The sequence below is a fragment of the Nothoprocta perdicaria genome, unplaced genomic scaffold (assembly GCF_003342845.1).
Source record: "Nothoprocta perdicaria isolate Ctin4 unplaced genomic scaffold, notPer1 scaffold_14, whole genome shotgun sequence".
NCBI classification, from domain to species: Eukaryota; Metazoa; Chordata; class Aves; order Tinamiformes; family Tinamidae; genus Nothoprocta; species Nothoprocta perdicaria.
Genome location: NW_020454538.1, coordinates 7527298 through 7549086, shown reverse-complemented (window position 1 = coordinate 7549086; position 21789 = coordinate 7527298). Strand labels below are relative to the sequence as shown.

Below are 21789 nucleotides of genomic sequence, written 5' to 3'. Positions count from 1 at the left end.
TCCATTGTAATTACAGATTTCTCATCTCTTCTTCGTATGAAGCCATGGTTTCTTTTTTATTATAAATCTCAAATACAAATATTACAACAGAAATCATGCCATGACTGTTTAAGTTGAAAGAGGCGTGGGACACGCGCCAGGGAACCAGCTCCCTTTTCTCTTTCTGTTCTTATTACTCGGATGTGCTGGTTGTGGTGGACATGTCAAAAGTTCCATTGTTTTTGTAGAAACTATTCAAAATGGAAGGGGAAAAAACATCAATCTGGGTTCTTTCTCAGCACAGAGTTCAACAAACATGGTCACCTTTCCCCTTTAATTCTTCCCCCGTACAGTTGTGCTGTTAACAAATTTTCTTACCAATACAAGTAAAAAATAACCATTATTCCTTAATTCTCCAGGTTTGATATGAAATGTGCATTAAGCAGTAATATTGGTAAAAGGCTTTTTATTATGTCATTTTGTTAAGTGGAATGCATAAAAAGCAATAAATTGTGCCAAATTGTTCTTTGCATTTAAAATTTCAAGGTTATGTTAAAAAAATGTTCAAAACATACCATGTTTGCATTTTCTAGGAGACAAGTACATTACTGAATGTAATTAATTCACATGTAACTTTTGACATTTTCACTCTGTACAGAATAAAGAATAAGGATGATACTGCTTGTGGCATATCTATATAGATACATTTCTGAAGAGAGCCAAACAAACGGTTCATATCAACATATTTACAGAGGCCATTCAGATATGACAAGGTAGGAAGATTATCCGACATCGAAGCAATTCATTACATATCTCCTCTCAAACTTAAGGCAATAAAAACAGCTTTATGTAACAAAGCAATTCAAGTTAATAGAGATGAGAGACAATCAGCCAACTTGTTTCTCTCATTATAGCAGTAAACATCAAAAATAGTGACGCTTTCCCGTCCCGTGAGGCAGCTCGCTGCTGCCCAGGCCTGCAGGGAGCAGCAGGATTCCCTCTGCCTCCCACAGGCACCAGTTTCCTCCTTCGCATCTAGAGGCGGCTCGAGTGCTTCTGCACTGAACACGTCACTCACCATTTTAGTACTTGGGAGAGTGTGGCTTTAATATTGTCTATTCTTTGGCTTTGTTCCAGCATCTCAGAACATGTTTCATTTACACATTTGTTTTCTTGTATTATCTTCTTTGCACCTCAAAGTAAAATGTTTCAGTGGGGGCTTTGGTTTGGTTTTGAAATCAACCACCTTTTTGATCTCTGACTAAAGCAGGTCTCAGAGATCAGAAGTGGAGGTCACACATGCAGACTGCTCCTGCTGAACAGGGCATAGTGCTTGCACCAACCTAGTGGCTTTTGCACCACAATTTTCACATGATCTGCTCTGTACACAGGGAGGGGGACTTTAAATATCAACAAATGGGGTAAAACAACACTCACTTCTTTTTCTGTTACTGCCTATGCTGCTGCTCACAGCTTTCTTACAACTGATTCAAAGATTTCTGGTTCTTTGCAGTTTGGATTAGCATTTATTTTAAGTCCCTTTATCAAATGTAATCAGCTCCCTCTGCACTAATACATAGGTATTGATTCATTGGCAAATACTTCCATTATAGCAGTATGAAAAAAAAAAGCATAAACTATGCAGGTCAGACTATCCCACTCCACAGAAAACATGTCAAGAGTTCTTAAACCAACGCTTGCAGATAATGGTTTAATCAGTTATCGTACCAGTCCAGGAAAAGCAAGGAAAAGGAGCACATCACAAGGAAGAAGAGGATCCAGACTCTGAAGCCAGCGTTGTTTTTGATTGCCTGGGAGGAGAAAGGGAATGTCCATTAGCGTTGCCAGGAAAGGGTCAGTAAGTATTTCAGCAGTGACAACCGTTGAGGACTGCTAGTGGCTTCAGAGACAAAACCCACCATCACTTTCGATAAACAGAGGGCAGCTGGCCACACCTCTCCAGATCCACCCCACTAAAGGTTCTTTGAAAACCAGTTATTAAAAAAAAAAAAAAAACCCTATATATCTTTGTCAAAGACAAGGTCACTACATCTAAAACATGGCGAACTATGACAAAAATCTACACATTTATTTAAAAAGCTAGCTTTAAGTTCCAAAATTGAATTTGTGTCATCAGAAGTCAATTCTCCATCATTCTACTAAACATCTTCCACCTAAGAAAACCCAGCAGTGCTTTCTGGCCACCGGGTAGCAATGCCCATGAGGTGTTTCGGCCTCAAAGCAAGTAGCAATTCTAGCAAAAATTTTTCTAGGGGTCTTCTAGACACTTGGGGTCTCCTAGAACTGACACTTGCAGCTACTAGGGGACCTATTTTACACTTTCATGTAATGCAAACATTAGTATGAATGAATGGTTTTGTATTTGGCACCTCTAGCACCTCCTCTACTGTTCCCTCAGTGGGCTTGAGGAAACAGTTCTACCTACAAATGAACAAAACTGAAGGAAAAAAATGAAATTAGTGGCACGGGGTGAACACAGGTCTCTGCATCTCTGACCATGAAGTGGTGGAGTTTGGGGTCCTGCAGGGAGGAAGCAGGTCCATGAGCAGCCTCAAGCCCACTGGGAGGAATTCCATGGGATGGGGCCCTACAAGGAAGGAGGGTCCAAGGGAGCATCGTTGCTCCAAGGCCAGGAGTGACACAAGGAGCCCTGTGGGGATGGGCAAGGAGCTCCTGGCAGAAGAAGGGGAGATACAGAATGTGGAAAGGAGGACAGGCCCTGCGGGAGGAAGAAGCGGAGCGGTGCCAGGGCATGCGGAGGTGGATAAGGAAGGCTGTGGCCTATTTGGAATCAGATCTGGCAAGGGATGTCAAGGACAACAAGAAGGGCTTCTTCAAATGCAAAAGTAGCCAAAGGAAGAGCAGGGGCAATGTGGGTCCACTGCTGACTGGGGAGGGTGATGAGAAATACAGAGAAGGGGGAGACACTGAGGGCCTTCCTTGCTGCTGGCTTTACTGCTAAGAGCAGCCCTCAGGAATTCCAGACCTGGGAGACGAGGGAGTCTGGCAAAAGGAATTGCTGCCTGGCTTGAGGAGGATCAGGTCAGAGCTCAGTTAGGACAACCTGACACCCATGGACCCCCATGGGAGGCACCCACGAGTGCTAAGGGAGCTGGTGGCTGTTACCACTAGGCTACTCTCCATCATCTTGGAAAGGTCCTGGAGAAATGGGGGTGCCTGAGGACTAGAACAAAACCAGTGTGACTCCAGTCTTCACAAAGGCCAAAGGGAGGACCAGGCGCCTGCAGGATGGGCGCAGCCTGAGCCCTGAGGAGCACTGAGGTGACACAGCCCAGAAACGTTACCTCTCGTATGTCCTCATTGCCTTCTTTGATGTTCTCTGTTGCACCCACAACTAACTGGTGGATATTGTCAATCTCTGTTTCCTGTTATGGAAAAAAAAATGCATTTTTCATTCCCACTAGGCTCATTAGGAACACATATTAAGAAGAATATAAGAGAAAATAGTAAATACCAGCATGACTTTGCTTTTGTAAACAAAAACAATCCCTTGTTCCCTTCATGCTTGCATTAGAGATTCATTAATCTTATATCTTGCCTGCAAGCAAGACCAAAACACCCCAAAGAAGAATCTACAAGGTAGATTTGCTACTGTAATATTAAGGTATACTAACCTGTTGCAAGACCTTTTCAGTGAATATCTCTTGTAATCTGGAGATTTCTACCACCTTTCCTTCAATTTGTCTTGATAAAGAACAGAAACAGCATTTCAGAAATCAGTGCAAACACTTCCTGCTGCTCCTCATTCCCATTCTCCAACCCTCTAACAGGAGCCTATCCAAAAGGCACAGTTAGTCTGGCAGCAGTTTATGGCACAGCTGTAACGTGTGACTGTGGCTTTAAACATTCACTGCTGGATGAAGACACAGTGGACCCCAAGTAGTTAATTTTTACCTATCCTTTTTATATGTTACTATGAAGTATGAAATTCATCTTACCAAGCAGGAATAACGTGAGCAGGTTCTACTTAGAGCCAGGTGAGCAGCTCTCCCGCTGTTTTCCAGGCATGGGATAGACAAACTAGCCATGCCTGGAAAACTTTAGCTTTTAAAAATCAGGTGAGACCGTGAGCCTCGCTCTGAAATGTGACCAGTACTGCTCTGTACAGGGCACATACTGCTTGGAAGCTGCTTTTAAGCGTATAGATCCCTATAGTCCCCTTGACCCATGCCCAGGTGACCAGCACGGATCCCGACACTCCCATTTCACAGCACATCCCTTCATGCTCCTGCAGTGAGCACTGAGGAGAGCCAGTTGTACCTGACTTCATCGAAGAGACTGTTCATTTCGCCCACGAGTCTCTGGTTCTCCTGTTCAAACTGGAAGAGAAAACAGAAAGGACCCACATGAGGTCACAGCTCTGGGGCCCCACAGACTTCCTTCAACACCCCCTTCCCCGCTCTCCCTAGGCCACCACCTTTCATTATGAAATATTTACAGGATGTCACAACCAAAGGGATCTCCAGGAGTTCCTCATATTAACCTAAAGGAATCTGCTTATTTGTAACCAATCATTACAACAGTTGACGTTCTCCAGTTGGGGAACCAAGTGCCAAAATAGTAATTTTTATTCTAGTTCCTTTGCACTAAAGAAAAAATACATTGGAGGAAATTAGGGCCTCTCTACTGCCCTTTTATGTACAGTATTTTCACTGCGGACCGCTCAAACTCTCCTCATGTCATCTCTGCCCTGGCACTGCACGTGAGAGCAGTTCAAGATTTTACTACAACATGAAATATTTTAACATCTAGTACTTCAAACTTTATAGATGCACAGGCTTTTCCTATCTCACCTATTTCATTTAAAAATGGTGGGTAACAATGAAGTACTTAAATACCATATTCTTCATCATTTCAAGTGCTTAAATTCAACATTTACACACTATATTCTTTAAATAAGTAAGCTTAGGAAGGCAGCAAACAGCAGCACCTCTGTAAGTGAACATGAGCTTTGATACTGTGGATGCCCGTCAGTGCCGGAGCGCTTGGAGCTCGTTAGGGAACAAGGGAGCGCGGGACAAGCAGGGACACAATTGGCTGTAGCAGAATCTGCACAGCCAAAACGCGGGTGGCACGGGTGTCACCGCTGCTCCCATCTGCAATGGAGGGAGCTCCTCCCAGGCTGCCCAAAGCCTGAGGCTGGGAGCAAGGGAGGTGCTTCCCAGAGGGGAGGGCAGGTCCGCATGGGGAAACAGCCTCATCTTGTGCACAGCACAAGGAAAGGAGGGAGCAGGAGGGAAACGCCTGAATCTCAGGATCTGCCGAGTCACAGAGAGGGTCGCGCTGTGTAGCTCGGAGGCAGAGGGACAATGTCCCTAACAGCAGTGTTACTGAAAACAGTTTGGCATTTCAGGGTGGTTTAAATCTTCATTAAGATGCAACATGATAATCAGTGGCTGTATGAGCTGTATTCAGACTCTCAGAACTTATTCCAGTGCCCATGCAGAGGAGCTGGTAAAGGCCGGGCTGCAGCGTTGTCTCATGCTGCATCGCTGCGTCGCAACCTTTGGGATACGGACCGGAGCTGTAGGGGGATCCGTGCTGCTGCTGCTGCTCCGCTCCCCTAAGCGAGGGCTGCTGCTCATCCCCTTGCACAGGACGGCAGCTGGGCCCCGAGCTGGGCACCTGCCTTTGTGTCCTCCCCAATTTTCTGCTGGATTAGGAGAGTGAACCTCCCCCTGGGCTGCAGCCACGGCAGGCTTGGGGCAGGTTTAGCACATTAACAAGACACAAATTTGTGCATTTAATCTGGCAGATGCGAGTGGGAAGTGGCTTTTTTTTTTTTTTTTTATTAAAAGAGGTAATGGTTAATCTCTTAGGGAAAGGCTTAGTTTTCTGGCGTACACATTTTATTATAATAATAAAAAATGATTTTAATTTCTTTTAAAATATAAGCGCCTTTGTGCAGCAGAGGTTCCCCAGACCAGGGCAGAGGACAAGGCTGGCTCTGGGCTGAAGGCTCCCGGCAAGGACATGTCCTGCACGGCTGCCCTGGCTCTGCCTCAAGAGCTGAAGCTTCTGCTCCAACAGCAGCCGCTCTGTCTGCGGCACCTCCTTCAGAGAGTAGAGTGCTCCCTAAAGCTGCATCACTGAACACACTAAACATTCACTTCAAAAAGCAGGGAGGTAAATGGGTTTCATCATCACAGAATGGTTGAGGTTGGAAGGGACCTCTAGAGATCACCTAGTCCAACCTTCCTGTTCCAGCAGGGACACCCAGAGCACGGGGCACAGGGCGGCATCCAGATGGGTTTGGAAGATCTCCAGAGCAGGAGACTCCACAACCTCCCTGGGCAGCCTGTGCCAGGGCTCTGTCATCCCCACAGTGAAGAAGTTCCTCCTCATGTGGAAATGGAACTGCCTGTGTTTCAACTTGTACCCACTGCCCCTTGTCCTGTCACTGGCCACCAACAAGAAGAGTTTGGCCCCCTCCTCCCTACATTCTCCCTTCAGGTACTTAGACATATTGATCAGATCTCCTCTCAACCTTCTCTTCCCAGGCTAAACAGGCCCAGCTTGCTCAGTCTCTCCTCATACAAGAGATGCTCCAGTCCCTTAAGCATCTTTGTCGCTCTCCGCTGGACCCTCTCGAGAAGCTCCACGTCCCTCTTGTCCTGGGGAGCCCAGAACTGCACACAGTACTCCAGGTGCGGCCTCACCAGAGCTGAGTAGAGGTGCAGCATCTCCTCCCTTGACCTGCTGGCAACGCTCCTCCTGATGCAGGCCAGGATCCCATTGGCCTTCTTGGCCACGAGGGCACACTGCTGGCTCATGGTTAACTTGGTGTCAACCAGGACTCCCAGGTCCCTCTCTGCAGGGCTGCTCTCCAGTAGGTCAATCTGTACTGGTGCCTGGGGTTATTCTTGCCCAGGTGCAGGACCCTGCCCTTGTCCTTGTTGTGTGTGAAGCCCTTGAGCTTCACACTGGAAGTCTCTGGTTTCAGGGGAGTGGCAGCAGGGAGAGCCAAGGGAGAGGGCCCTGAAATGCCCACGTGGCTCCAGCGCCCACGCAACGGGATGGAGCGGGACACGAACGGAGCAGCACACCCAAGCTGGCACCATCTCTCTCTGCACTGTAGGAACAACTATAACTAATATAGTTATAGCACTAATAGCACTAATATCCAGCACTAACAATTCCATACTTCAAGCAGTCATAGCAAAACCCAAGATGACAACCAATTCAGAAGGCACATTTTCAATAAGGAAACAGTGGATGCTTTTAATCCCTTACAAAGTGCACACATCCACTTGAGAAGTATTATTATAAAAGTCCCTTTGATATTTAGACCCCTCCATTGGCATGAGATTCTTTTAGAACACTGCTAGGTGCCCTCTGCAATCTGAAATCCTGGCTGATGAATGACTGGTCTCAGGCAGCAGCAAGGTATGGTAAAAGAGTCAGCAATGGGGTAAAATGCAGAACACATCATACATCAACGTGTCCCACAGGAATTCACACAGCAGCAACGTAAAGCAAACTACAGCAAGCAATACAGCTCAACAGTTTATGACTTATTAAAGTAGTTGCTTTTTTATGAAAGTAAAATATTCTGTTACCAAAGTATGGCACTGAGTGACAAATTGCAGACTTTCCTCAGAATCTAATGACTAGATGAAATAATCAGAGTATTTTTTTTGTTATCTCATGAGGTGAATCATTAAATGTACTTGATTTTGGTTAAGATAAAAAGTAAGATGAAAAGAGATAGGAAGAAATGAGACATTTTCACAACTCAAACAGCAGAAGCTATTCTTTTTCCCCACTCAATCTGACCGTAACACATCTGCTCACAATAACTATAAAAACATTAATATACCTGTATGAGGGGTTATAAACTGAAATTTATTGTGCAAATCATACAATAGCCTACAACCATTTTGAATCATGTAACGATCTCTCCTGTGGGTGAAATAACGAGTTAAATTGCCCTTGCAGCCATATGATAGGGCTTTAATTCATTATTTTACCCACAGGAAGGACCATGAAGCCATCACTGAGAACTGTAAGCACAATTTGCCACAACACATTCCAATTTAAAACCGATACAGCTGTTTCTGGGCTGTAACCTGTCTTCTTCCTTCTGAGTGTTCCTGGATTTTATTGAGTAACTTAAATGCAGTAAAATCCACTCTTCACAAATCAAACATTTAAAAAGTCAAAATTCAGTTGTCTGTAACAGCAAACATAACACAGAGGGGAAATAATTAGGGAATCAGTTATCTAAAACCAGGCCGGTTCCTAAAGGTTTGCAAAGAACCCTTTGGATTCTGCCCTAAAGGCACAATAAAGCATTTAAGTGCTGCACATTTGGCATGATTTCATTTGAGAGTGATAATGACAAAAAAAGCAAGGCGCATACTTGGATTTTTCCCATTTACACCAATATTTATATCTACTTACATCCTGGACCCAGGTTTACATAAGAGTTAGGTGACCAGTCATTCTTTTCAGAGTCTGATAGGAAGGGGCATTACACAGTATCCATCCTTACCCAGAAAGGCCAAAGCACTGACAGGGAGCAGTTTCACCAGGGAAGAGACATCACAGAATCACAGAATGGTTGAGGTCGGAAGGGACCTCTAGATATCATCTAGTCCAACCCCCTGCTCCAGCAAGATACACATATCTTTAAGACTCTGTAAAGACTCTTTATTTTATCTCATCTTTAAGACTCTCTAAATTCCCTAGTAGTGGTATTCCTAAAATGAGAAAGAACTCACGTTAGCTCCACAGAAGAGAATGGTTTGCTAGGCTGTAAACATCAATACCTTAGTGGCAAAGACCTCAAAGACCTGCAGCAGCCAACCTGTTGCTGCACACACACGTACCACAGAAACCTGCACCTCTCTGTCTGCAGTTTGGTACCTCCAATATAGGCTCTGCAGTTCAATTCCAAGGAAGTTACCCCCTCAAAACTGCGTCCATCAGGGAGTATTAACTCGGAACAATCAGCTCATTTTCTACTAGACAACCACACATGAAGAGAGCAGAACATCACCCATACTATTATTGCCATGAATACCGACTCACTTAAGCCGCTAAGTTACTTGAGTAGCCTCCTCTCAAGGTGCAGTGTGGAGGTAAGTGATGCTGGTTAACAGCAGAGGCAGAAGGAGCCTGGATTTGCTCCTGACAGAGCCAGCTCAGGCTCGTGCTCCGGGTGAGAAGTGGAGATCCCAGGTGACTGGTGGACACAAACACGGGGTCAATCTGCAGGGGTCAAGCAGGAGAGAGGAGCCCTGGTAGGATCAGGGCCACGGGAAGGTTCAAGGGGATGTTCAGCTCCCAGGATCACAGGGAAATCAGCCACCAGGTCGGGGCCAACCTCCTGCGAGGAGACACTTCAAGCAGCAGCTCTTCCAGTTCTACCTTCCCAGGCTTACCCTCTAAACCCAAGTTCTAAGGAGTATATAACCAGAAAACATATTACGTATCAATTTAAGGAGCAAAATACTCCACAAGACCAGTAATAGTCTTTCAACATATTTTTATATATATTTTTATATATATAACTGCCAAGTTATATATCATCTGTTGCTTTTCTATCTGTGTTTTTTCCACTCAACAGACAGGTAAATTCAAAGCTGAGGTTAAAAGTTTCAAGGACAGGTCGTTCCTCCAGGTTTAGGCAGAGCAGTGACATCAGGACCATATTTCCTTGCAAACTGCAGGCAGAACCACGTACGTAAACAAGGAGTAAAGACACTACAGTCTTTTACTTGTTATTGTAACCTGGAGCATCAGTGATGGTTTTCTATCACTTTTTTGCAGGAAGTGTAAAGCACAACAGAAGTGACTCAGTGCAAAGATACCAGTACAAAAACCCAACCAAAGCACCATATTTTAGATGGTAACTTTGAAAGGGTAAAGAAAAATAAAATGGATTGTCTAAAAATGTCTAATGGTTCTCTCTTAGGAGGAACTGGCAGAATGCCAGACAATAATTAATTTAAGATTGGATACTTAGGAATCTAGAACTCTTTAAAAGTATTAGACTATGAATCGATTTTTTCCTCTATCTTTTAGGATAGAATCACCCCCTCTCACAAGTCAACAGAGAGGAACTTAATCCAGAACTTAATCTTCAAATGTTATGTGAGTAAAATCACCATCTGCAGATGCTTATCTTCCTTCACTGTTGCTAACAGAAGATTAAAGTAAAACCTCACAGACTAAGACAATTCAGTTAAGCTGTGAGATATCTGGAGACTTACTCTAGAAAATATAAAAGGATTCCAGGAAAAAGCAATACATGCAGTCCCAACATACTATATAACAGGTTTAAAACTCACTAGAGCATGAGGGAGGCCTACAAAAAGCAGCCTATCTTGTTTAGCAGTGAATTATTTTAAAGCCTTGCCAAGCAATCACCTTGGATGCTTCTTTCCTCCCGATTCCCTGGATGCTTGTGATAAAGGGGTTAATAACACTGTGCCCAAACAACGCAGAGAGAAGGAAATAATGAACGAGGCAGGAACAAGAAAGCCTTTTGATTCAGGCTGACATTGCAAAACTAAGTGCTTGCAGCCAGAGCAGCATCTGAAGCATCTTTTCCCCTTGACAAGCCGTGCCGTAATTGCACCCAACTTACTCATCCCTGCCTGGAAGGGTGACACCCGCCCTGCTTGGGAACAGCACGTGCCACTGCCAAGGAAGCTTCAAACATGCACACGGAGGCAGCTCTTTGCCTTTGTAGATCTCACCATTTGAAGACTTTCCATCTAATAATGTCTGCTTACAAGTTATTTCTTTATTCTGGTCAGTTATTTATTTATATAATGCAGTAAGTGTTAACACAGATAAGTTTCCTAAGAATTCTGGACCACATGCAGAATAGATATTTTAGGAATATCAAAATGTAACAGATCAGATGGCAACAACCATTTCTATTTCAGAAATCTAATCTAACAGTTAAGTTGCAGGCAGAACTATATCAAGGAATATTCAAGAGAGGGGATATACAGAAGGCAGCATTCATGAGATACTGGTATGAAGGAAAGTCTGCAGCTATTCCTTCTAATAGCTAGAAGAAATAACAGAGAACTGCAACAATTTTAAATACTAAATACCAGAAGAACAAGGAAGCCACGCACAAATGGCAAACACCTTGTTCTTGAGTCACTCAGTAAAGAAAGCAAGCTGAAAAAGAATGTGGGTGAATTTACCTTTCCTTAACACATACGGATGGAGAAGATAGAATAAAATGGGCAACAGATTAAAAAAAAAAGCACACTTACCATTTGTATCTCTTCAGGTGAAAGCTCGTCTTCACCTTTGCCATCGCCCCATAATCCAAGGCTACTGTTGGCATCAGGCAGATTTCTGTCTGTAAAAGAACCACCAGAAACTTCAGACAATGCAGCACAGTGACAAAGCATTTTCTATTCATTTCATAACCCTGATGAAATTATTAATTTCTCATTAGCGGAGATTCATCCAGTATCTCCAGCATTCCATTACACCAATAAGCCTAAACTTCTGGCTAGGACAGAGGTCTACACGGGTCTTTAATTCTGTGAACTCTTGATGAGCTGCACTGCAGTAGTGCTAGTGCAGCATATAAAACAACTCATGATGCTCTCACACTTGTTTGGGTGCAAAACACTGAAATACTTGAATTTTAATAGAGAACAACACACAATTTTCAAAACGATAGCCTATACACCAACCCCTCCTTCCCTTGAGATTTGACAGATTCACCAGCTCCTCATTCCTCAACATGGAAAACACAATTTCAGAGAAATTTTGAGCAGTTTCCAGGACACATTCTACTTCCTCGCGCTGCCCAAGCTGCCTGGCACAGGGCAGATCCCACAGCAGCACCTGCACATCCTGGCTGCTGCACTGATTGCAGCAGCTCTTCTCCTTTGATTAAAGCTAATCATCTGCATAATCTTGCAGGAGTGGGACACAAAACATCTTGAAAGGCTATTTCTAGGATATTCCCTCTGGAAGCTTATTTTTAGGATTAATTATATACTTCTGATTATAGAAAAATGTTAAAATGGGAAAGAGAAGAAACTATCCTATAAGAACCTCCTATTACTAAAGCTATTTTGGCATCAGCCTTTAAAGTCCTAAAGACGTGACTCATCCTGGGACGGCCTCTTCTCTTCCCCCACTGGATGAGGCATTTGTACAAAACCCAGGACGCAGATTTGCACTGTCCAGAATGGAATTATCAGACAAGTTAGAAATTATATATAAAAAGATACAGTTTTTACTTTAAGAGATTTCAAGCTTGCTAGTTATTATAGTTATTTTTCCAGGAATGTATTTCATGTATTTCCATTTGCTTTGTTGCAACCTTTCATGCCTGAATTCTTTCAATTATATAAGCAGCACTATAATTTAGATACCAACTTCTTGGAAAACCCCTAAAACTACTCCTGTTAATATGAAAAGCAATATAGTGGAAAATTTTCCCCTCAATAATCATTATACTATTAGTGAAAATGTCCGTAAAATAAATAATCACAAAAGAATATTGTTATTTTGCTCTAAAATTGCATATTTTGCATCCCAACAACCAAATCAGAATATAGAAACAAGGATATTATTACAAAGGGAGTACAGAATCTAAATAATAAGGAATATATGCTTTACTTAAAAATGTAAAAGATATCTTCTTTTATAAGAACAGACCTTTTATTTCTTACAAATAATCAGGCATAAATAAAAGTTTTGTTTTTTAAAAAAAGATTGGTTAGGAGGGTTTCAACTTCTTGTTTTCTATGGGGCATCATCAGTATTTCAAAACTATTTCACAGAGACACAAAACTGCTTTTGCCCAGGTAATCAATGTATTTATGCGGCACAAAAATTATAATGACTTCTGTGCTCGATTCAGAGAAAAGACAATAATTAGTTTACAGTGCAAAGCAGCATTGTATATTCCTTCCTTATCCCAAAGGATCCAATTACTTTCCGGCAGCGCCGTTAGGAGAGAGCACTCGTATCCAGTGTGGTGGCTAATGAGGCCGTGCTCGTGTCCGAGGTGACGCGGGAGGGACGCACGCATCTCCCGGAGCTGCTCCCGTCTCTGTGGAATATTAACCCACCGGGAAGTTTCTCCACAGTCTTCCTGGAGCTCGTATTAAGGCAAAAGGCAGACCAAGGAAAAACGCTCAACTCCTTTTCCTTTGCAGGAACAGGAGCAGTTAATGCATGAGGGAGGTGTGAAGCACACTCCATCTGCCCCATTTTTGGGGCTGCGAGGAGACAACCGCTCAGCCAGTGAGCAGCTGAAACGCTACTCATTACTTACACTCTGGAGATTATTTTTATATGTTGCCAGTATTTATTTGCATATTAAAAACTGGCCACTTAGTTTTTTGGAAAGGAATGTATTTTCCTGCAATGAGGCATGTTCGGTGTAATTCTGATGTAAACAAGAGGTTGGTTTTACCTCAAAGCAAAAGCAATCACTTTTCCACTTTGGTTTCTGTCCTCCCTGCAACAAACAAGCAAACAGAAGCACGGGTTGTTCTTCAGCACCCCTAGTAAAACCTTGGCCTATTCTCATGATGCTCAAACCAAACCGAGGAGCCCAAGCTGCTCTCCAGAGAACTATCTTTACAGCTGAGATTTACGCAAGGGACCTGCTCTCTGGAGACAGACACTTCATAAATACAAACAATCTCTAAACACCGACAGCCTAAGGATGAAACAATCTATTCCTAAACAAAATCATTTTTACTATTCCTTAAAAATTTGAAAGCTACTTGTGAAAAAGAAAAAAATACAAAACAACAACCCAAATACCACAGCATTTAACCTGAGCTTTTTGTCACAAATACCTATTAGCAAAGACACGAGGCTGATTTCTATGAAAAGCAGCAACCAGTATTTACATGTAGCAAAGGAATTGCATATATTGTATGGATTTACAGCCTATTTATGTTAATATAGAGGTTTCCGTTTTCTCAGAGACCAGTCAGCCTCCCCTCCTGAGCACTGCATCAGCACTGCTCGTGGCCCCAGATGTGCCATGAACAACATCTCATCTCTGTTCATCTCTGTGGTGACTCTGTGTGTCCAAGGCAACCAAGAACCTTCTCCCACGGCCTGGCCCTCATTTCCGAGCTGCAATCTGCTGGTGGCAGGTTCTGCTGTCACAGATGGGACACATTCAGTTACAAGGAGGCAGCACAGGCCCAAGGGATGCTCCTGCACTGCTGAGCACCAGCTCACAGCTGTGAAATACTGATAATGTGAAACTTATCTCTGTGTCTGTGTGCTGCATCCCTGAGACATTCCCCCTGTAGAAGTGCCAGTGTGCACTAGAAATGACACATAATCAAAACCTTCATCTCCTTCAGTAAAGTCTAAGGAGAAAAAAAAAAATGTACTGCTGGTCTGCAGAAGTACAAGCTGGTTAAGCAAAACCATATCAGAAGTTCAAATGGTTTGCACACTGTAAAGCAATTTTCCTCCAGAAACGGAGGACCCACTTCATATAAATCCATCCTCTGTGAAACCCCAAGGGAAAGGTTTTTTCCTATGAAAAGGAAACTTTCAATAAAAATAAGGCAAGAAATAAGTGATGATCAAAATAATATGGCAAGTCAATGCATTTCTTCTACCTCAGCAAAACAGTATCCTCATGTAATATCACGTTTAATACAGTTTCTGTTTCTATTCAAAAATCATTTTCAGGCTGTAATCACACATTTCAGATGGCACAATTCAAGACAGCGAAAGCAACATGGGAATCCCAGAAACAAGAGTTCTCTTCATTTAGGAAACCTGGGATTACCTGCACGTTGGTATTTCTGAGGAAGGCAGCGACAAGGGGGTTGCCTCAGTTCACACATCCCGCATAGAACAGGGGGCCATTCCAAGCAATAGGCGCAGATATTGTGGATATCTAAGAATATCCAGGAATAGGGGCCATTCCAAGCAATAGGTGGCAGAAGGGACTCGCATCCCCTGGCCTCAGAAGCTGGTCCTTAGGGAATCACAACGGATACTCACAGGTTCTGTCAAGAGCAGCACTAGCCAAAATGAACCGTGAGCAGAGCCACTGCTCTGGACTTCCAAGTGCCTCCTGCCTCGTGCAGCACCAGATGCAGTCTTCTCAGCAAGGACATTTAATGTTCCATACAAAAACAATCCCCAAATTACTGAACCTGACCCCCCAAGCAATCTCTCCTCTACAAAGAAAGACTACCTTTGTATTCCAAATCTTATTGTAGAGGATCCAAGCTTAAAAGCTAGAAAGTGTTCCTCGAGAGCAGCTGAGCCACTTGCCGTTCTCTTCCCATCAGCGAAAAGAATCTAGATAGTTTTCAGACACATGCAATTAGAGGAATATTAAAAAAATAACGAAAAGGAAAGGTTGCACAGAGCTTATGAGGAAGAGGCCATCCAGGAGGACATCAGAAACCTCTTTTAGGTGGTTGGAAAGTGCCCCTAAAACAAGCTGAAGTTCAAGGCCTGCTTTCCTTGGTCTCCCAGCTGTGTCACAAAAGTCCAATCAATCCAGGGAAAAATAAAATAAAAAACTGCAAGGCACAGGAAGAAGTCCTATAGTAGCCCTTGCAGTATGAGGAGAGTACTAATGAATGGAGATTGCTTGCCACCGGTAACATCTGCCTAGGTTTTATTCCTACCTTTGCTTTCGTCAGCAGATAGCTTTTCTTCAGATTCATCTAAAGATGAGGAATTCTGTGAAAGCCTCTCGGGGGAGAGAGGCGATCTGGACTTGCTACTCTGCTCTGGTTCAAGTCTCGACCTGCAAGTACAAGAATCTATAATTAACATAACTTAATAAAATGAGGACAACCACACATTAGTTAAAAATGTAACAAACTTTAACCCTGCCTTGCCTAATTCTCATTAAGTATTTCCCCAATAAAGGTATAAAAGGTACATAACAACCTTCACCAAATTACAAAAGCAGGGAAAGCCCAAACAACAGTTCTGAGTAAAACACATTACTTGCTCAGAGCTGAGAATTTTGAAGGCTATAGCACAAAGTCACAGACACCTTATTTAACTTCCTCTCAAAACCCTAGTATATACTAATCTGTAAATCTTACATTTTTTTCCTAAAACAGTTGAGGCCTATCGAAAAGTTTTTAGCAGCATTAAATCTGATACCTTTTTTTTCCAAGCAACATTTACAATCTTACTTTATATTGTCAACTAACATTGAAATGTAAGAAAATACAACAAAGTTAACTATTTTTGAAACTTTTGAAAAACTTTTGAAACTTTTGAAAAGTATTTTTAGTTAACTAGCTAAAAAGAATAGTTTAACCAGGATGAAAGTGATCCTTATCTTGCCTGCCAAAAGACAAAACAGATTATTTAGAAGAAACACTGTACAGGAATATACATACTGTATCTAAATCCCCGCCACATAATTTTAATAAGAACCCAGTACAAAGTATCAGGAGTATATTCAGTGATTATATAGTAGATATGTTGAGTCTATGTTGAGTCTGTTTCACCAGACCACTAAAGGAGTTTAAATCTAGTAGCAATATATATTTTTCAGGAGACTATGATGAATTCTGGAGCAGCTATCCAGTACATATTTAGATATCTAACAATTATGCTATTAGAGCAGCTAAGGATCATAATAAGACATTTGAAGGTTGTTGAAAATTTGCAGCTCAAGCACAGAAATGACTGAAAAAAAAATAACAAGCTGAATCACCCGCTGTGCCATCCTTATCACTTCCTCCCCTCCCAAATACACTCAACAGTTAATCTCATTATGATCTACAATCTTCCCCCGCTGCTCAACAGAAGGTGTTGTTGCATTTTGTGTTCCTTTCCTTATTTTATTGTGTCTAAATTCTAACCCTTAATTAGAAAACGTTGAGGGGAAAACAGAATATAATTCATTAGTCATCACTGAGCGACTACTGTATTCAAAGAGGACAAAAGACAAAAGGTAACAGGGAACTTGCTTCTAAGTTATAAAAACTATCTGAAAGTGCTAAGGTTTGAGAAAATTATCAAAAAAAGGCAAAACAAAAATAAATTAAGAAAAAAGCAAGCAAATAAACAAACACCCCTCACCCCTTATCTTCTTCCCTCTCAAGTCCCAGATTTGACTAGTAGTGAGGAAAAAATATCTAGATGCCTGTGTAGTTCAAACAATACTTCTGAAGCTAGAAAAATGCCAACTCCCCAGAAAATAAAAAGCACTTTTCAGGAATTGCATACATCTTTCACCAGAAATTCTAGTGGGGATTCTAATGAGAAGATAGTTTAAAATTTGAAATGAAATGTAACTTTAAATTTCTCATAATTAATATTGTAAGAAGGTGCCATTACAAAAAACAAAACAAACAAACAAACAAAAAAAAGACAAAAATCACCCTTGCTATGTCTGTATTCTCAAGATTTCATTCTTGGGAACCAATCCAACGCAACTGGCAGAAATTTCTGCCAAAAACATTGAGTTAATACGTAACGGCAGATTAATTACTTAACAAAATTATAACACTCATGCAATTAATGGAAGAACTTTGAATGCTTACCCATATAAAAAGAAGCACAGTGAAGCAAATTCTTGCCACAAATCCTTGAGCATTATCTAACAAGTACATATTTTACATTGCTTAAATTGCAGGAAAGAAGACCTGCAGTAGGTTTAGTTTGATTTTAAATATATTTACCTTTACTCTTTGTTGTCCTGACTTTCCAGAAAATGCTAATGTAAAGTTTGCAAGGCATTTTATTATTTTTCAATTGAAATGAAATACTTCAAGAAACCTGTGATCATTTAAGTGATGGAACATATACTTATTAGCATATAAGTGTCTACTGAAATCCTTAGAGGAACTGAAAATCAACTAAAGACATATGAAAGACAACAGCATTTCTACAAGTCATTAGAAAGATGAATTCACACTCCATGATTAACTTGAAATATCTTTCAAGTCAATTGCAATTTGGCCATTACATCATATCACATCACAGAACCACAGAACGGTTGAGGTTGGAAGGGACCTCTAGAGATCATCTAGTCCAGCCCCCTACTCCAGCAGGGACACCCAGAGCACGGGGCACAGGGCGGCATCCAGGCGGGTTTGGAAGACCTCCAGAGAAGGAGACTCCACAACCTCCCTGGGCAGCCTGTGCCAGGGCTCTGTCATCCCCACAGTGAAGAAGCTCTTCCTCACACACAGATGGAACTTCCTGTGTTTCAACTTGTACCCACTGCCCCTTGTCCCGTCACTGGCCACTACAAAGAAGAGTTTGGCCCCCTCCTCCCTACATTCTCCCTTCAGGTACTTAGTGATATTGATCAGATCTCTTCTCAGTTTTCTCCAGGCTAAACAGACCCAGCTCGCTCAGTCGTTCCTCTTAAGACAGATGCTCCAGTCCCTTAATCACCTTGATCACTCTCCACTGGACCCTCTCTAGGAGCTCCACGTCCCTCTTGTCCTGGGGAGCCCAGAACTGCACACAGTACTCCAGGTGCGGCCTCACCAGAGCTGAGTGGAGGGCCAGGATCCCCTCCCTTGACCTGCTGGCAACATCCTCCTGATGCAGCCAGGATCCCATTGGCCTTCTTGGCCACGAGGGCACACTGCTGGCTCATGGTTAACTTGGTGTCAACCAGGACTCCCAGGTCCCTCTCTGAGGAGCTGCTTTGAAGCAGGTCAGTCCCTAATCTGTACTGGTGCCTGGGGTTATCCCTCCCCAGGTGCAGGACCCTGCACTTGTCCTTGTTGAACGTCACGAGGTTTCTCTCCACCCAACTCTCCAACCTGAAGAGGCTCGAGACATCTGCATTGCATTCAGGCTGCACATGGCTAAAATATATTTTAGTTCTTAAATCTATGCAAAAGAGGCATACAAGTATCTTCCAATGTTCCATAAAAGATCGGCATCTTCGGGGTCATTTTTTCATCCCTTATGGCTGTTAAGTGATATTTTAAATTCTGACATAGCTCTTTTTCATTGCTCTCTGCTTAGCGTACATCAGATCGAGGTTTAGCCCTCGGAGAAAACTGAAACTGGGATATCATATGGAAACAACAGCACAGGAGTCCAGCAAACAGAATAGCTGATACCTGTTAGCCAATTATGGGAGTACAGGAACCATTCTATCTTTGAAGTTCTTCACCATGGAGAATACTGGTAAGGTTATGTATTCTTGCACACTAAGAATACCTGACTCTATTTTGTTTCTATATTATTATTTTCTGAAAAGATATAGGAGTTTTAAGGCTACCAAAGGTGTATCTTACTTTTCCCTCATAATTACTTCCTACCAAATTTCAGAACTGGTTGAGTGCATTTTGTTCATTAGTTTTTGGGTTGTCCTATTATTCATGTCCTAGGAGGATAAATTTGACTGAATCCAATTATATTTAGCCATGCTGAATCACTCCAAATAAAATGTACTTCCCTTCTGGATTTCTGAATACATCTCTCTAGTTTTAACGTACACAACTGATCTAGTCAAACACCAAACTGATAAAGCAGTATCAATTCCTGGAAAAAAACTGAAGAATTTAGAGAATATGAGAGAATGCCCACAAGGCAACCTAAGGCTAGAATTCAAGTACTGCACATTGACAAGAGAGGACTTCTGAGGTATTAAAAAAAAATTACAAATTTGCAAACTTGTGCATTCTCACTGTCAACCTCACACCTGACAGTGTACAGTAAGAAAAAACTGTGAAATGTTCTATTCTGATACCTGGCTGGGGGAAAAAGGAAAAAAAAAAGATTAAAAAAAAGAAAAAAAAAATCAGACAAAGCAGCTAGCACGCATCTTCAATTTCTCCTAGGCCTTTTTACAGATTGAATGTGTGTAAGCCATCATGGTAGGAAGAAGAAGCTGCTTTCTTTAAATTAAAAAGAAAAAAGGTTTGATTTTTATTAGGTTTCTATAGGCAAGAAATCTATTTCGAGTAGCATTTATTTGCAATCTAATCGCTTGTTTTTTCAGAAAGATGGTGGCTTTAAGGAAAGAGATGAGAGAAAAGTGAACATCCCTCATACCTACACAGATGGTATCTTGATATGATGAACAGCATCATTGACACATATTATAAATGAGCAAGATTCCACACTAGAATATTTTACACCATTTACTATTAACAGGACATATGAAAATATTATGATGTTTTTGCAGAACTCCAGTTCTACATTAACCCACATTTTACCAATTTGATGGTTTAACTATTTATATATATTAAAAACACCACAATATCTTTTGTTGTTCTGACATTTACAGACTTAACTGCTCACATTCATGAAAGAAATACAAAGAACATGAGCAAAAATAAAAGGAACAAAGCACAAAAAGAAACACCTTAGAGCTTTGGAATGCAGCTGCTCACAGTGCAGGTAGCACGTCCAACTATGGCTTTCCATCTGAGAGAACCTCATTGGATTCTAAACATGAATTTTGCTCTCTTCAATATCCTACAAACTAAAGGTACAGTCAAACATTTCATTTTCTGTTTTGCTTAAAACACAAGGGCACACTACTCACAGTCTCTTCTTGTCTATTACTCGCTTAACTCGGATGGCTCTTTGTTCAGAGTACAGCTTGCACACCCCTGTTCAAAACACCATACATCAAAAACTGAGGTCAGATCAGCATTTGTTTCTTGGAAAGAGCAATAAAACATTCATTTTTAACCATTCAGTATTTCAGGAAAAATAAAATACTTAGTACTTTTTAAATAATCCTCAACAAAGTCCAAGACAGCCGTTCTGTGCTCCTTCACCTGTGCAGACTGGACACCCCTGTGTGCTGAAATGCAAAAGGAAGATATAAACCTTTAGCTTTACATTGAACTACACAAAAGTCATGTTCTCAGTCTATATGCAAGTTGTATTCAGGAGCCTATTTAACACTATATAATTGAAGACAGCTATACTTTATATACAGATCTGCAAAACAGCAAGTTATTACAACATACGAAAACCCCAAGCCACTTGCTGTCATATGATCCTTATTTTTTTGATTCTTCAAGTCCTGTTTTTTGTCATACTGTGTTTATTAATTTTCTAAACAAGAGTACATGTCATCAAGGTAAGGAGAACAAAACAGAACTAGAGACTTGGCTTGCCCAATGTGTTGAAGCTCTAACACCTTCAGTTCTCCAGTATTTAGAGTATGCGCTATGCTTCGGTTCTTACTTTGTCAAGCATCCTTTTAATTCATACACATTAACGTTTCTTATTTTATTATCATGAAGCTCCTAGGCATGAATTGCTTTCACCGATTCTGAATCTTGCTGGATGTGTGTTTAGATGGCATTTCCAAGCTGGCAAAATCTTTAGTATACTTCGCCCACCCTCACAGGCTTACTTTCTAGGAAATGTATCCTGTCGTTCCAGACAACATCAGAGTAAATTGAACTTCTAGAAAAGGAGGGACATGCTGTAAGTCCTAGTTTCACCTCCTAGTAAGTGTCTTCATTTTCATGAAAATGAACTACCAGTTCAAGCATTTTTCTTCTGTTCTTGTAATTTGGAATTCATCTTCAGATACTGATGAAACACAGACATAAAGCAACTGAGTTTGAAGAGGCAAAGGACAAGTTTGCTCTTGCACTCTCCTAAGGTAGTTCTGTAAAATATTCATCTTATCCTCAAGTTGTCAGAAATACCTGTTACTTTACTGAGACTGTGGTCAGCAGTAACCACATCAAGAGCAGCAGTGTCACCAGCACTCTTTATACCAATATAACAAAAGGCATCAGTTTTGTTAAGTTGTCTATTAAAAAGAACACGGGAGGAGGGAGGGAGAAAAACAGAACCACACAGTGTTTCCTG

At 41.7% G+C, this 21789-nt stretch overlaps 1 protein-coding gene across 2 annotated transcripts in view; it reads right to left on the bottom strand.

The window, feature by feature from the left end:
- Positions 1-628: 628 nt before the first annotated feature.
- The window catches only part of STX18 (syntaxin 18), a 62815-nt gene continuing 41654 nt past the window's right edge, over positions 629-21789 (bottom strand). For both annotated transcript variants that reach the window (XM_026034202.1, XM_026034203.1), the window contains exons 4-11: positions 20684-20761; positions 20498-20564; positions 15639-15760; positions 11262-11350; positions 4282-4340; positions 3636-3705; positions 3306-3386; positions 629-1790 (exon numbers count right to left, since the gene is read on the bottom strand). In XM_026034202.1, coding sequence (XP_025889987.1) covers positions 1695-1790; positions 3306-3386; positions 3636-3705; positions 4282-4340; positions 11262-11350; positions 15639-15760; positions 20498-20564; positions 20684-20761 — 662 coding nt within the window. In that variant the 3' untranslated portion in view covers positions 629-1694. The remainder of the gene's footprint in view (positions 1791-3305; positions 3387-3635; positions 3706-4281; positions 4341-11261; positions 11351-15638; positions 15761-20497; positions 20565-20683; positions 20762-21789) is intronic.